Here is a 12951-nt window from a genome sequence, read left to right on the forward strand (position 1 = left end):
TCAAAAACTCCATGGTGTCCATGGGACAACTTTGCTAAACATCTCAAAGCCAAGTCATCCAGCAATCCAGGAATGGTACATTGATTCACAGGTTCCATGATATATGTATGGTGGTGAGACTCGTTCAACTCTGACATGGAACAGGCACCTCCAAGGTATCACAGTTTATGGCTGTCATATCTATTTAAGTGTCCTTGATCTCAATTCCTTGTGTCATCCATAATGCTAGTACCACAACTTTAATGTAATTGTCGTGGCAGACTGTGAATTTGTCACTATTACATGAACTTATCATTTTTCCTCCATCACTCACAATCTGTCACATAGTTTAGTTGTGACAAAGTGTGTATGAAAGTGTGTAATCTTATCACATTATTTCTAATGTAATTTTGTAATACAATTATTACTTATTGTTATGGAAAATCTTGCTGGTTGTGGGCTGAACTAATTGAGATCAACATCATCATTCATCATATTCATAGGATAATGCAAAGGGATAAAGGCAAAAAGCGAGAGAAGGATTTGTATTGTATAATTAATCTAAATTGCCACCTCTAACTCTCTAAGAGAAATTTTGAACGGAGCAAAATTAAGCTCACTTTCAACGTGAAATTTGTTTGATTTACAACTTTCCTATGTGTTTTTTGTCATCAATTGTATGTATTACAAGTTCAAGGAAATTTGATTCTCAAAAAAGAAGGAAAAAACTAAATAAAATAAAAAAATAAAAAATAAAAAAAAAAAACTAAAAAAGCTCAAGGAAGTTTTGAATTTTCCTATAGATGTGCTTTTACCGTATACAAGAAATAAAAACAGACATCTCTTTTTCGCTCAAGATTCCCTCGTCCCATTTAGCTTCATCACCCACACACAATCCCACTAAAAGGCATCCTTTCAAAAGGCAATAAAACTATAGAGTCTACAAAAAAAACCATTTCAATCAGTCTAATAATGGCTCAATGACAACACTATCTCACATGTTGTGAGAGAGAGGCCTCAGAAGACCATCTAATGAGATACTTTCTCCATGACGTGAGTTTACTGAGTTATACCAACTTGACAAACTGGTCGTAGCACTTTTAGAGAAGTGAAGACTTACATTTTAGGCATACTTAATCACTGCCTTTTTTATATAAAAAATAATATATGCTAATGAATTAAAACAACAAAGTGGGTATATAACTTACTAATTTAGGGTGAGGGTGGGGAGAAAGAAGAAGAGGAAAGAAAGAAAGAAAAGGAAAAAAGTCAGAAACAAGAAAAACAATATGGCCAACAAGCTGTGGGAGGTATGAACGAGTAATGTTAGGTTCACAACAATTTCACAACAAATTTTAAGTGGTAAATTATTATTGGTTCTAATCTAGGTCCACCATTGATATTACTTTTCATCAAACAATAACGACTTGTTACTTAAAATTTGTTGTAAAATTGTTATAAAAATGTTGTGAAAGGTAATTATTCCAATCCCCTCCACAAACAAACACGCACTGGCCCTTAAAACCCGTAGTGTGACACTCCAAAAATGGTCATTTTAAGACTTGGTCCCTCGCCATTAATTCATCTTCTTCGGAAACTCCCACATCTCTCTCTCTCTCTCTCTCCAATCAAAATTCCTAACTTCTCGTCGCCAACGTTGGTGGTGAACAAACTTGATGAAATACACAGCTTAATTTTCCACCACGCCTGATTCAGTCGCAATATTTTTTACACAAATTACTGCCTTCCCTTACAAATTTTTCCAGTCATTGGAATGCATGCAGAACAATTTTATTAGAAATTAATGTAACCCAATAAATTTCTTTTCCTCTCGTGCTAGTTCAACATCTTCCCAAGCGGCACTTCATTGTCGATCTAGAAGAGTTTTGAAAAGCCTTGTGCATGCATTTCCTGAAAAATATTATCAATTCTTTCAGCTAGAATACAATAATAAAGGTTATTTCGTAACTTTTTCATGCAAATGTGATAGAACGTTGGCATGATATAATAGCAATTCAGATATTACAATGGCATCCCTATCTACCCAACCATCAAAGAAAAATTTACGTACCCCTGCAGGTTCTGATGGGTCTCAACGTAGTTCACAAACCGTCAAATTTGCAAGAAGAACTTCAAGTGGAAGGTATGTTAGTCTTTCAAGAGATGACCTTGATATATCAGGAGAGTTATCCGCCGATTACATGAACTACACCGTGCACATTCCTCCCACGCCGGACAATCAGCCAATGGATACGTCCGTGGCAGCCAAGGCCGAAGAACAATACGTGTCGAATTCCCTTTTCACTGGGGGATTCAATAGCGTGACACGAGCACATCTCATGGACAAGGTTATAGAGTCGGAGGTGACTCATCCTCAGATGGCTGGAGCCAAGGGCTCAGCATGTGCCATGCCTGCTTGTGATGGCAAGGTCATGAAGGATGAAAGGGGACATGATATTACGCCTTGTGAGTGTAGGTATGTGCTCTTTCTTTGTATATTTATATTTATGCATATTTAGTGCCCCTTTGGGTCAATTGTTAATTTGAAAGCTTGAGTTTTTGAAAAAATAACAATTTTAAAATTTTTCATTTTGAAAACATGATGATTTTTAAAAAAAAAAACGCAATTGAGCATTTGGTAAAATCTATGAAAAGTGTAGTTGTGAAAATCTATCATATGAAAATGCAAAAATCTGGCAATTTTTAAAAAATAGCACCCCTTGAATTGGGATTTGAAAATGCATTTTTGTCCCAATTTTAAAAACACAATTTTCTTAATAATACAAAGGTGAACGCCATTTTTTTTTTTTTTTGGGCCTTTTCATTTTCCTCCACTTGCAATGCCAGAAAGGCTAATGTGCCAAGGATATATAGATTGTTAGCTAGGAATAAAATGAGTAGATAACATTCAATTAAAACGTGTTGTGTAGGTTCAAAATATGTAGAGATTGCTACTTGGATGCACAAAAAGAAACTGGTACGTGCCCAGGTTGCAAGGAGTTGTACAAAGTAGATGAGGATGAGCCACAAGATTATTCAAATGGAACACTGCAATTGCCAGGCCCAGATGGGTCAAAAAGGGATCCTAAAAATATGTCTATGATGAAGAGGAACCAAACTGGAGAATTTGACCACAACAGGTGGTTGTTTGAGACAAAAGGTACCTATGGCGTTGGAAATGCTTTTTGGCCCCAAGATGACATGTATGATGATGATGATGATAATAATGGCTTCAAGGGGGGCATGATGGAATCAATGGATAAGCCTTGGAAGCCCCTAAGTCGAAAATTGCCAATTCCAACAGCCATCATAAGCCCCTACAGGTAATTACATGCAAGTTATATTTTTAATTTGTTTGTTATTCTCTGGGCAAAAAAATGAACACTTTAAATGTATATGACATTACAATAAGGTTCCAAATGGAAGAAAACCCCAATTTTAGTTTTATATTTTTATATTATATGTACATATAAAAAAAAATATTCTCATATATTATTATTTTTCTTTATAACTTTAAAAAAAAAAAAAAAAAATCATACCAGATGGGTCAAAAAGGGATCCTAAAAATATGTCTATGATGAAGAGGAACCAAACTGGAGAATTTGACCACAACAGGTGGTTGTTTGAGACAAAAGGTACCTATGGAGTTGGAAATGCTTTTTGGCCCCAAGATGACATGTATGATGATGATGATGATAATAATGGCTTCAAGGGGGGCATGATGGAATCAATGGATAAGCCTTGGAAGCCCCTAAGTCGAAAATTGCCAATTCCAACAGCCATCATAAGCCCCTACAGGTAATTACATGCAAGTTACATTTTTAATTTGTTTGTTATTCTCTGGGGAAAAAAATGAACACTTTAAATGTATATGACATTACAACAAGTTCCGAAATGGAAGAAAACCCCAATTTTAGTTTTATATTTTTATATTATATGTACGTATAAAAAAAAATATTCTCATAGATTATTATTTTTCTTTATAACTAAAAAAAAAAAAATTCATCTTATACAAAAGAAAAATTACTTACAAGTACACTTTCACTTTATCTCTAAAAGCATCTCTTCTCCAATAAGTCCTCATTAAACTTCTATTTTTCTCTTAGCCTTAAGCTTTATCACACATCACATTTTAGATAGATAACTTTATTTATTTATTTATTTTTAATACTATGCTTTATATGCTATTGATGCGAAAAAAAATATCTTATTAATTTCATTTTAAGTAAATCCATCTTTACTTGTGAAGGTCAAGACAATTTAATGATTCCATTGTTAAATTTTTTTACTAACAATAGACAAAATATAACAAAAACTTTAAGTGAGAATCTCACAAATAAAAAAGAAAATATCTGGGTTAAAAGTTATTGTCTTATGCCTAATATTGTATCAAGCTCATGTACTATTAAATGACAAAGAGTTAAAACATTGCCCAGGTTGTTGATCGTTATTCGGTTAGTGGTGCTGGGTTTCTTTTTGCATTGGAGACTCACAAATCCAAACACTGATGCAGTATGGTTGTGGTTCATGTCAGTAGTGTGTGAAACATGGTTTGCCTTCTCATGGATCCTTGACCAAGTTCCTAAGATCTGCCCAGTAAACCGTTCTACTGACCTTGAAGTCCTACGTGAAAAATTTGATATGCCATCACCTTCCAATCCCACAGGCCGCTCTGACCTTCCTGGTGTTGACTTATTTGTGTCCACAGCTGATCCTGAAAAAGAACCACCTCTTGTCACAGCTTGTACCATTCTTTCAATTCTATCAGTTGATTTTCCTGTGGAAAAGTTAGCATGTTATGTTTCTGATGATGGAGGGGCACTCCTCACATTTGAGGCAATGGCTGAGGCTGCAAGCTTTGCTGATTTATGGGTTCCATTTTGTCGAAAACATAATATTGAGCCTAGGAATCCTGAGACTTACTTCGGCTTGAAAGTTGACCCAACTAAGAACAAAAGCAGATTGGATTTTGTGAAGGATAGGAGGAAGGTCAAGAGAGAGTTTGATGAGTTTAAGGTAAGGATCAATGGGCTTACAGACTCGATTAGGAGGAGATCAGAAGCATTCAATGCAAGGGAGGAAATGAAGGTGTTGAAGCATATGAGGGAGAGTGGAAGTGAACCTGGGGAGCCAATAAAGGTCCCCAAAGCCACATGGATGGCTGATGGAACACACTGGCCTGGTACCTGGACAATACCTTATGCTGAACATTCCAAAGGTGACCATGCAGGAATTCTTCAGGTACACTCTTGCATAGATTAATCGCTCTTTCTTTGCTTGCTAAGTGGAAGACTTTAATTACCTGCATATGAACTTCAAATTTTTTTTATTGGAACATACTAAACCTATTACAATTTTATTATAAATATGCTTACAATTTGATGTAGCAATGAATATGATTGGTATTACTTCAAAAAACATAGAGATGTTTGAATTACTTTGATGTAATTGATCACGCGTCAATTTGAATGGATTATATGGTAAACTTCCTGATATCACTCATGTTTATTACTACTATTTGTGCATTTTACCGTGTTGCCTTATTATTATTATTATACCATTAGGATTATCATTTCATTGTTTCATGAATCATATACCTAGAGCCCTGACTTTCAAGTACTAAACCATGCACAGGTGATGTTGAAGCCCCCTAGTAGTGATCCACTAATGGGAGGGACAGATGAGAAGATCATAGACTTCAGTGATGTGGACATACGCCTCCCTATGTTTGTATATGTATCACGTGAGAAACGGCCGGGCTATGATCATAACAAGAAAGCTGGTGCCATGAATGCCTTGGTACGAGCTTCGGCCATCCTGTCCAATGGCCCATTCATTCTCAATCTTGACTGTGATCACTACATTTTCAATTGCAAAGCTATCCGCGAAGGAATGTGCTTCATGATGGATCGTGGAGGCGAGAACATTTGCTACATTCAATTCCCTCAAAGATTTGAAGGAATTGATCCTTCTGATCGATATGCCAACCATAATACTGTGTTCTTTGATGGCAACATGCGTGCCCTTGATGGTATTCAGGTATGACACTATATGAACCATGTCACGATTGAGACTTCCTCCCACAAGACTGGTTGGAGGATGTCGTTGTGCGTGCACAACTTATTCAACGTCTGTTTAATTAACTAATTAAAGTGGATTTTAGTTAATTCAACGGTTAAAATCTCTAGTTATTGAATAGCATACTTAGATTGAATTGCCTCTATAAAATCTCAATTGGTGTTTTGGCAAGATGATAAAGAAAAATGTCTATGGAACAAACCCTGTCCTTTATTTTTATTTTTTATTTTCAAAAAAAGATTTGATAGTTTGGCCAAGAAGTTGGAAAATTATACAAAATCATATTTGAACATGCAGGGTCCGGTTTATGTGGGAACTGGCTGCATGTTCAGGCGGTTTGCACTGTATGGTTTCGACCCACCAAAACCCGACAAGATTGTTCAAAGTACTGAGACTCAAATGCAAACCTTGAAGCCCAATGACTTTGATCCTGAACTTGATGTGAATCATCTGCCAAAGCGGTTTGGAAATTCTACATTGCTGGCTGAGTCCATACCCATTGCTGAGTTTCACGGCCGACCCCTTGCTGATCATTCTGCAGTTAAGTATGGAAGGCCTCCTGGTATTCTCAGGGCCCCGCGTGATCCTCTTGATGCTGCAGCTGTTGCTGAAGCTGTCTCTGTCATTTCCTGCTGGTATGCGTGCCTGCCTTTCAATTAGTACTATATTATATTCATGTGATTGGAATCTTACTATCAGAATCATGCTTCTTAAGAGCTGCAATGCATGAGTGCCAATAATTTCAGTTCCTCAATCTTGATCGAAATTTGAGTAAGAACCAAACACATTATCATATAAAACAGAAATTTATTATGCAAAGGGTCAAGAAAACCTTACAAATGAGATAGTTTGTGTGTGTGTGTGTGTGTGTGTGTGTATTAATCAATTAGTAAGAAGTATAAAACATTTTGGTAGCGGTAGATTATTAGTGAATTTTTTTTTTATTTTTTAGGAGTAGGGGAATCCAGATAATGTTAATGTTCATTTTCCTATGGTTCACCCCTAACACGACTTTTATCATACACCAATCATAACATGCCTTGTCAAAAATTATGATAAATGTTGTTTACTTATTCTATCCCCTAGCTCTACCCTCGTGAAAAAAAAAACAATGCCTAGACACAACAAGTAATTACATGATGAAACTGCATGTTACCATTTCCATGACAGGTATGAGGACAAGACAGAATGGGGTGACCGTGTGGGATGGATTTATGGTTCAGTCACAGAAGATGTGGTGACAGGGTATAGAATGCACAACCGAGGGTGGCAATCAGTGTACTGCGTCACCAAGCGCGATGCATTTCATGGCTCAGCTCCAATTAACCTCACTGATAGGCTTCACCAAGTGCTTCGTTGGGCCACTGGTTCTGTTGAGATTTTCTTTTCTAGAAACAATCCTTTGCTAGGTTCTAGGCAGCTCAAGCTTCTCCAACGCCTGGCTTACCTTAATGTTGGTGTCTACCCCTTCACTTCCATATTCCTCATTGTCTATTGCTTCCTCCCTGCACTCTCACTTTTCTCTGGTCACTTCATTGTGCAAACTCTAAGTGTGGCCTTCTTGATCTACTTGCTTACCATAACTCTATGCCTCATGGGTCTAGCTATCCTAGAGGTGAAATGGTCTGGTATTGCATTAGAAGAGTGGTGGAGGAATGAACAATTTTGGCTAATTTCTGGGACCAGTGCTCACTTGGCTGCTGTGGTACAAGGCCTACTAAAAGTGATTGCAGGGATTGATATTTCTTTCACATTGACTTCTAAGTCAGGAGGAGAGGACATTGATGACGCTTTTGCAGACTTGTACCTTGTGAAGTGGACCTCATTGATGATCCCACCAATCGTTATTGCAATGGTGAATATCATTGCAATTGCTGTTGCATTTTCAAGGACAGTGTATAGCACAGTTCCTCAGTGGAGTAAGTTTGTTGGTGGAGCATTTTTCAGCTTCTGGGTGTTGGCTCATTTGTACCCTTTTGCTAAAGGTTTGATGGGAAGGAGAGGAAAGACACCAACAATTGTGTTTGTTTGGTCTGGTCTCATTGCAATCACACTCTCTCTGCTTTGGGTTTCCATTAATCCACCTCAGGTAGCCACAACTGATTCTAGTACAGGAACAGGTGGTTCAACTTTTCAATTCCCTTGAAGAGAAAATGATGGATTTTATTACATGCAATGCCTCTGTCAGAGCAAGGAGATCCACAAACACTTTTAAGTAGCACACATTTATATATAAGAGGGGCATTATGTGTAATGGTTGTATAACATAATTTGTTCTCTTGTGGTACTATAGATTTTTCAAAGAAAGAACTATTTATTTAGCAATTGTGACAATGCTGTATATGTAATGCGTGCATGGAGGACAATATCATCGAACATCTTGTCCGGTATGTGCATCAAGGACTTCCACTCCAAATACATCTGCACGCATAATTTTTGTTAAGGCAAGCATATTTTTTTGTAACATGGAAATACTGTAATAAATATATTGTAGTATTAATACTTCTCAATTACAGATTCTTTTATTATAAATACAATCAAATATGATTTATTTTCATAATAATTTCAAAACGCTAATGAGTTTTTTTCTTTTTTCAATTTAATTCTTTTATAGTGTAAGTGGGATAAAATCTCATGTGAATGGTGAACTATATGATAAATAAAAAGATTATCAATTGAGTTAATCGAAAACTACACTTTTTTGTCATTAACTTAACAGTATTGCATGATTACTTTAAAAAGTTACTGGCCCAGCGTGCATTTGTTTCATTGCAATGACTGAAAAAAATTTCAACCCAATCCCTACAACCCCTTTACCAAATCAAAAGGAACTTGGCATGTAAAATAAGTTGCCAACTCTCACGTTATGATTTTAGTCCATATTTCTTGTGAAATTATTGGATACAACCTGAGTTATTCTTCCTATACCCATATAATTAAGTGATTGACTTGTTTCTCAAAGAAGAAAAACAAAGGGTGATGGACTCTATTACTATATAATTAATGCATAGTTCTTTAGTGTCCTCTGCATTCTTCCACTCTCTCTAAAGTCTAATTAAAGTCATAGTTACTTGAATATTTAATGTATATTTAGTGCCTACCTCAGTCGTGATAGTAATCCAAGCCCATTGATTTTACTTTAAACAATTATTAACTATACAAAGAATTTCTTTGATTTCAGATGAGGCGAATTGCTAAGAGTTTTGTAGTTGATACATCTTAATACTTCTAATAAAGATGTAGAAATCTAGAGTTCAAACTATGAAAAATATAAAAGTAGACAACCGCGTCATCCTAAAAAAACAAGAGACATTGCATTATTTCTCAGTATAATATAGGAAGACCTAGTCAAATATGGTAGACTAAAATGTTCTTCTAGTAACACGCATCATAGCTGTAAACCTCTCCCTCTGGCATTAATCGTTGCTGCTTGTCAGACAGACTGCTCTTTGCCTTAGTTTGAATAAATATTGAAGCTTATCGAAAAAAAAAAACCTTTAACTTTTGATTATATATATAATACCAATAAATAGGAGGAAAAAGATAAACTATAGCCTCTCGAGTCCTCGACGCGTTAAGATTTTGTTGAACCATGTCTTTGTAAAACCACATAGAAACTTTAAAATATATTAGATTAGACAACTAGTTGTGTTTATTATTGAATTTACTTTAATCTTTCGTTGAAAACCACTGGCGCATTCTAACTTAAACTCAATAAAAGAAAAAATATACAAAATCTTTGGTTCTCTCTTTTTTTTTCTTTTTTTTCTTTTTTTTAACTCTTAAATTTGTAAGTAACACTCAATCCCATTTAATATTATTTTATATATAAAATGTTAAACATCTTTGAAAATAAATAGTAAATATAATTGCTCATGCGATGATATATATTTTCATTTAGAGCAATATCGTATAGAGATTTTGTGTTAAATTCAAAATTGCGGAGATTAAGTTTTACACAATTAGGGTCTATTTGGTTAGGCGTTTTGGGAGTCTAAAAGCACATTTTTAAAACCTAAAATTTCGTTTGGTAAAAGCAACTTCTCATAACTTTTTTAGGAAAGCTTATTTTAAAACTAAAACACGAATTTGCAACAAATTATCCAAACGCATCTTTAACGGTTCATGCACAAAACATTATCACGTGGAGTTCTAGTGCTATGATAAAAACATCAAAAGGGTATTGTATTTTTCAGGGGGAAAAAAACCCACATAAGAATTTTGTATATTCTTTTCTATAATTAATTTACAATAAATGTAATTTCAAAGTAGGTTAACCCGGGGAAATTCATATGGTTCCGGTCTTTATACATATAATAAAAATACTAAAAAAATTAGGGAATTGTGTGGCCGGCACACGCCTTGCAATTGTTAATTACATGTTGTCATTTGTTTATATTAAACGATCTAACCAAGGAAGCTTCAATACAATTGACTGCTTTAGCAATTAGCATTCCCATGGTTTACCACAATTGATTTAATATTGTCTACATGCTGATCTGGTGAGTCACTATAAAATGCACTAACCAAGGCTTGTGTCCTCCACACCACACGGTTCTCTCTCTTCTCTCTTTCTTAAAGCAATCTTGTTTAATATACCCATTTTGGTACTATGTCAAATTTGTTCACTTATTCTGTGTTCTTTTTTGCCATACTTTTGAACTCTCCTGCACTCTCAGTGCCTTTGAAGCTTGGTTTCTATCAGAAATCATGCCCATCAGCTGAGGCCATAGTGAAGAGTACTGTAACAAAAGCACTTGTCAATGATTCTGGCATAGCTCCTGCCCTCATTAGGCTCCATTTCCATGACTGTTTTGTAAGGGTAATTATACTTTTTACTTTCATTTCCCTTATGTCACAAAAAGGATATATGCCTCTTTGAAATTATGTAGAAATCCCATTGCTCTTAAAATCAATCCAGCTCTTGGATTAAGCTTATTGGAAGTGTTAAAATCAATTTTCAACCAATTAAGGTTTCTAATGGCCTATATCTATCTCTTTCCTTGAAGTTCGAACACCAAGAGATGCCAAGTATATTTGAATATGATAAATTTTATTATGTAACATCTTTTAAACATTAGTATGAAAATAGTTATAATGTTGTTGATGGCATGTCAATTTGTAAGCTCTTTACATTTAGTTATAATTTTAATTTTTTTTTAATAGTAGAATCACCTTCATCTACTATTGCCTATTCGGGTATGACAAAATTATAAGGAAAGAATAAAAAGTGCATCCATACTTATTGCTAGTTTTGCCTTGTAAAAATCAATTTCTCCTAGAATAGAAATTCAAGGTCTAACAAATTTGATTGTTGTGTTTATGTGGTAGGGATGTGATGCTTCTATTTTGCTTGATTCCAAACCGGGCAATAAGGCAGAGAAAGAAAGCATGGGAAACAAAGGAGTACAAGGATTTGAGGTGATAGACGAAGCTAAAGCCAAGATAGAAGCTCAGTGCCCACAAACAGTTTCATGTGCAGACATAATTGCCTTTGCAGCTCGAGATAGTGTATTCAGTGCTGGTGGTATCCACTATGATGTCCCTGGAGGGCGTTTTGATGGAAGGGTCTCATTGATAGATGAAGTAACTAGAAATCTTCCTGATGCATTTTTCAGCGTGACACAATTGGAAAACAACTTTGCCCAAAAAGGGTTGTCACTTGAGGAAATGGTCACACTCTCTGGGGCTCACTCTATTGGTGACTCGCATTGCTCTTTTTTCTCAAAACGTTTATATTCATTCAATGCAAAATATGCACAAGATCCCTCCATGAATCCTGCTTATGCTAATTTCTTAAAATCTCAATGTCCCAAACCCTCAAAAAACACCATGCTTGATCCTCTAGTGCCTTTCGATCCTTCAACACCAACCCGGCTTGATAACAACTACTATAAGAACTTAAAAAGTTACAAGGGGCTATTGGCTACAGATCAAGTGCTATGGATTAGTTCTTTAACAAGAAAGATGGTGAAGAATAATGTTAACCATCCAAGTGCTTGGGCTTCAAAGTTTGCTGCTGCAATGGTGCACATGGGTTCAATTGATGTGCTCAATGAGAAACAAGGTGAAATTAGGAAGAACTGTAGGGTGGTGAATTAGAATATCTTATACCCTTTATAAGCTATGTTTTTTTATTTTGTTTTTTTGTTTGCGGTGTTGCCTTTCATTGGACTTTGTAACTTAAATTGTGTGATTTTTACATTCTGTGTGAATTGGTTTGGCCCTTTTTCGCAGCTTTCGCCTACTTCATTATTGTAAAAGTGTGTCCATTTATATGATGAGCAATAAAATGTTTGATGTTAAAATTGTTGAGTAATTGAGAGATTAAAAAGAGAAAATAAGAGAACAAAAGCAATGGTTCACACGGATCAATCAAACAGACCAAGTTCACAGTAGAAAGACTGTTACATTTTTACTATTAAGCACTTTAGTTAATTTACATGAATGCAATGTAAGGATTATTTACTAGAGAATTCTAAGCTATCCCTAAACTAAATGATATTAGTTTTCTTGTTTTACAAGTACAAAGGCCAACATTTAGTATAGACCTCTTGGACTGTAATATGTCTAACAATTTTTAACTTTAAAATTTGGTTATTTTTACTTTTTGAGAAAGTTTTATACGACCTTTATGGAATATATGATCTACACATCTTGATTGTGCCAAGAAGAGGTCCTACGACTCCTACCACAACTTGATGGGTGGTTTATCATGAATGGTGGATAATCACATTTAGATGAGTTCATTACTCTTTTTTTACTACTTATCTTCAACCACTTTATCAAGTTGTAGTAAAAGTTGTGTTCTTAGACTTATTTTATACATATACACACAGGGACAAAGGTACTCCTAGACTTTGGGGGACAAATGTCTCCCCAAATTATTTTTTA

General features: G+C 35.3%; 2 protein-coding genes across 3 annotated transcripts; both read left to right on the top strand.

Moving 5' to 3' along the window:
* The first annotated feature begins 1554 nt into the window (after positions 1–1554).
* Positions 1555–8549, top strand: LOC111988469 (cellulose synthase-like protein D4). 2 transcript variants are annotated; one of them, XM_065780317.1, is made up of 6 exons: positions 1555–2455; positions 2910–3302; positions 4416–5220; positions 5614–6018; positions 6355–6692; positions 7228–8549. In XM_065780317.1, exons 1-6 carry the CDS (start codon positions 2007–2009, stop codon positions 8201–8203), a joined length of 3366 nt encoding a protein of 1121 aa, XP_065636389.1. In that variant the 5' UTR covers positions 1555–2006; the 3' UTR covers positions 8204–8549. The 2 variants fall into 2 exon arrangements, with proteins under 2 accessions (XP_065636389.1, XP_023876038.2); XM_024020270.2 differs by lacking the exons at positions 1555–2455; positions 2910–3302 and adding an exon at positions 3524–3777 and having other exon boundaries at positions 7228–8548.
* A 2058-nt stretch (positions 8550–10607) lies between these two features.
* On the top strand, positions 10608–12365 carry LOC111988504 (peroxidase 5-like). Its single transcript, XM_024020307.2, has 2 exons — positions 10608–10879; positions 11389–12365. Exons 1-2 carry the CDS (start codon positions 10670–10672, stop codon positions 12157–12159), a joined length of 981 nt encoding a protein of 326 aa, XP_023876075.2. The 5' UTR covers positions 10608–10669; the 3' UTR covers positions 12160–12365.
* The last annotated feature ends 586 nt before the right edge of the window (positions 12366–12951 follow it).

The sequence above is a fragment of the Quercus suber genome, unplaced genomic scaffold (assembly GCF_002906115.3).
Source record: "Quercus suber isolate HL8 unplaced genomic scaffold, Cork oak 2.0 scaffold_232, whole genome shotgun sequence".
Classification (NCBI taxonomy): Eukaryota; Viridiplantae; Streptophyta; class Magnoliopsida; order Fagales; family Fagaceae; genus Quercus; species Quercus suber.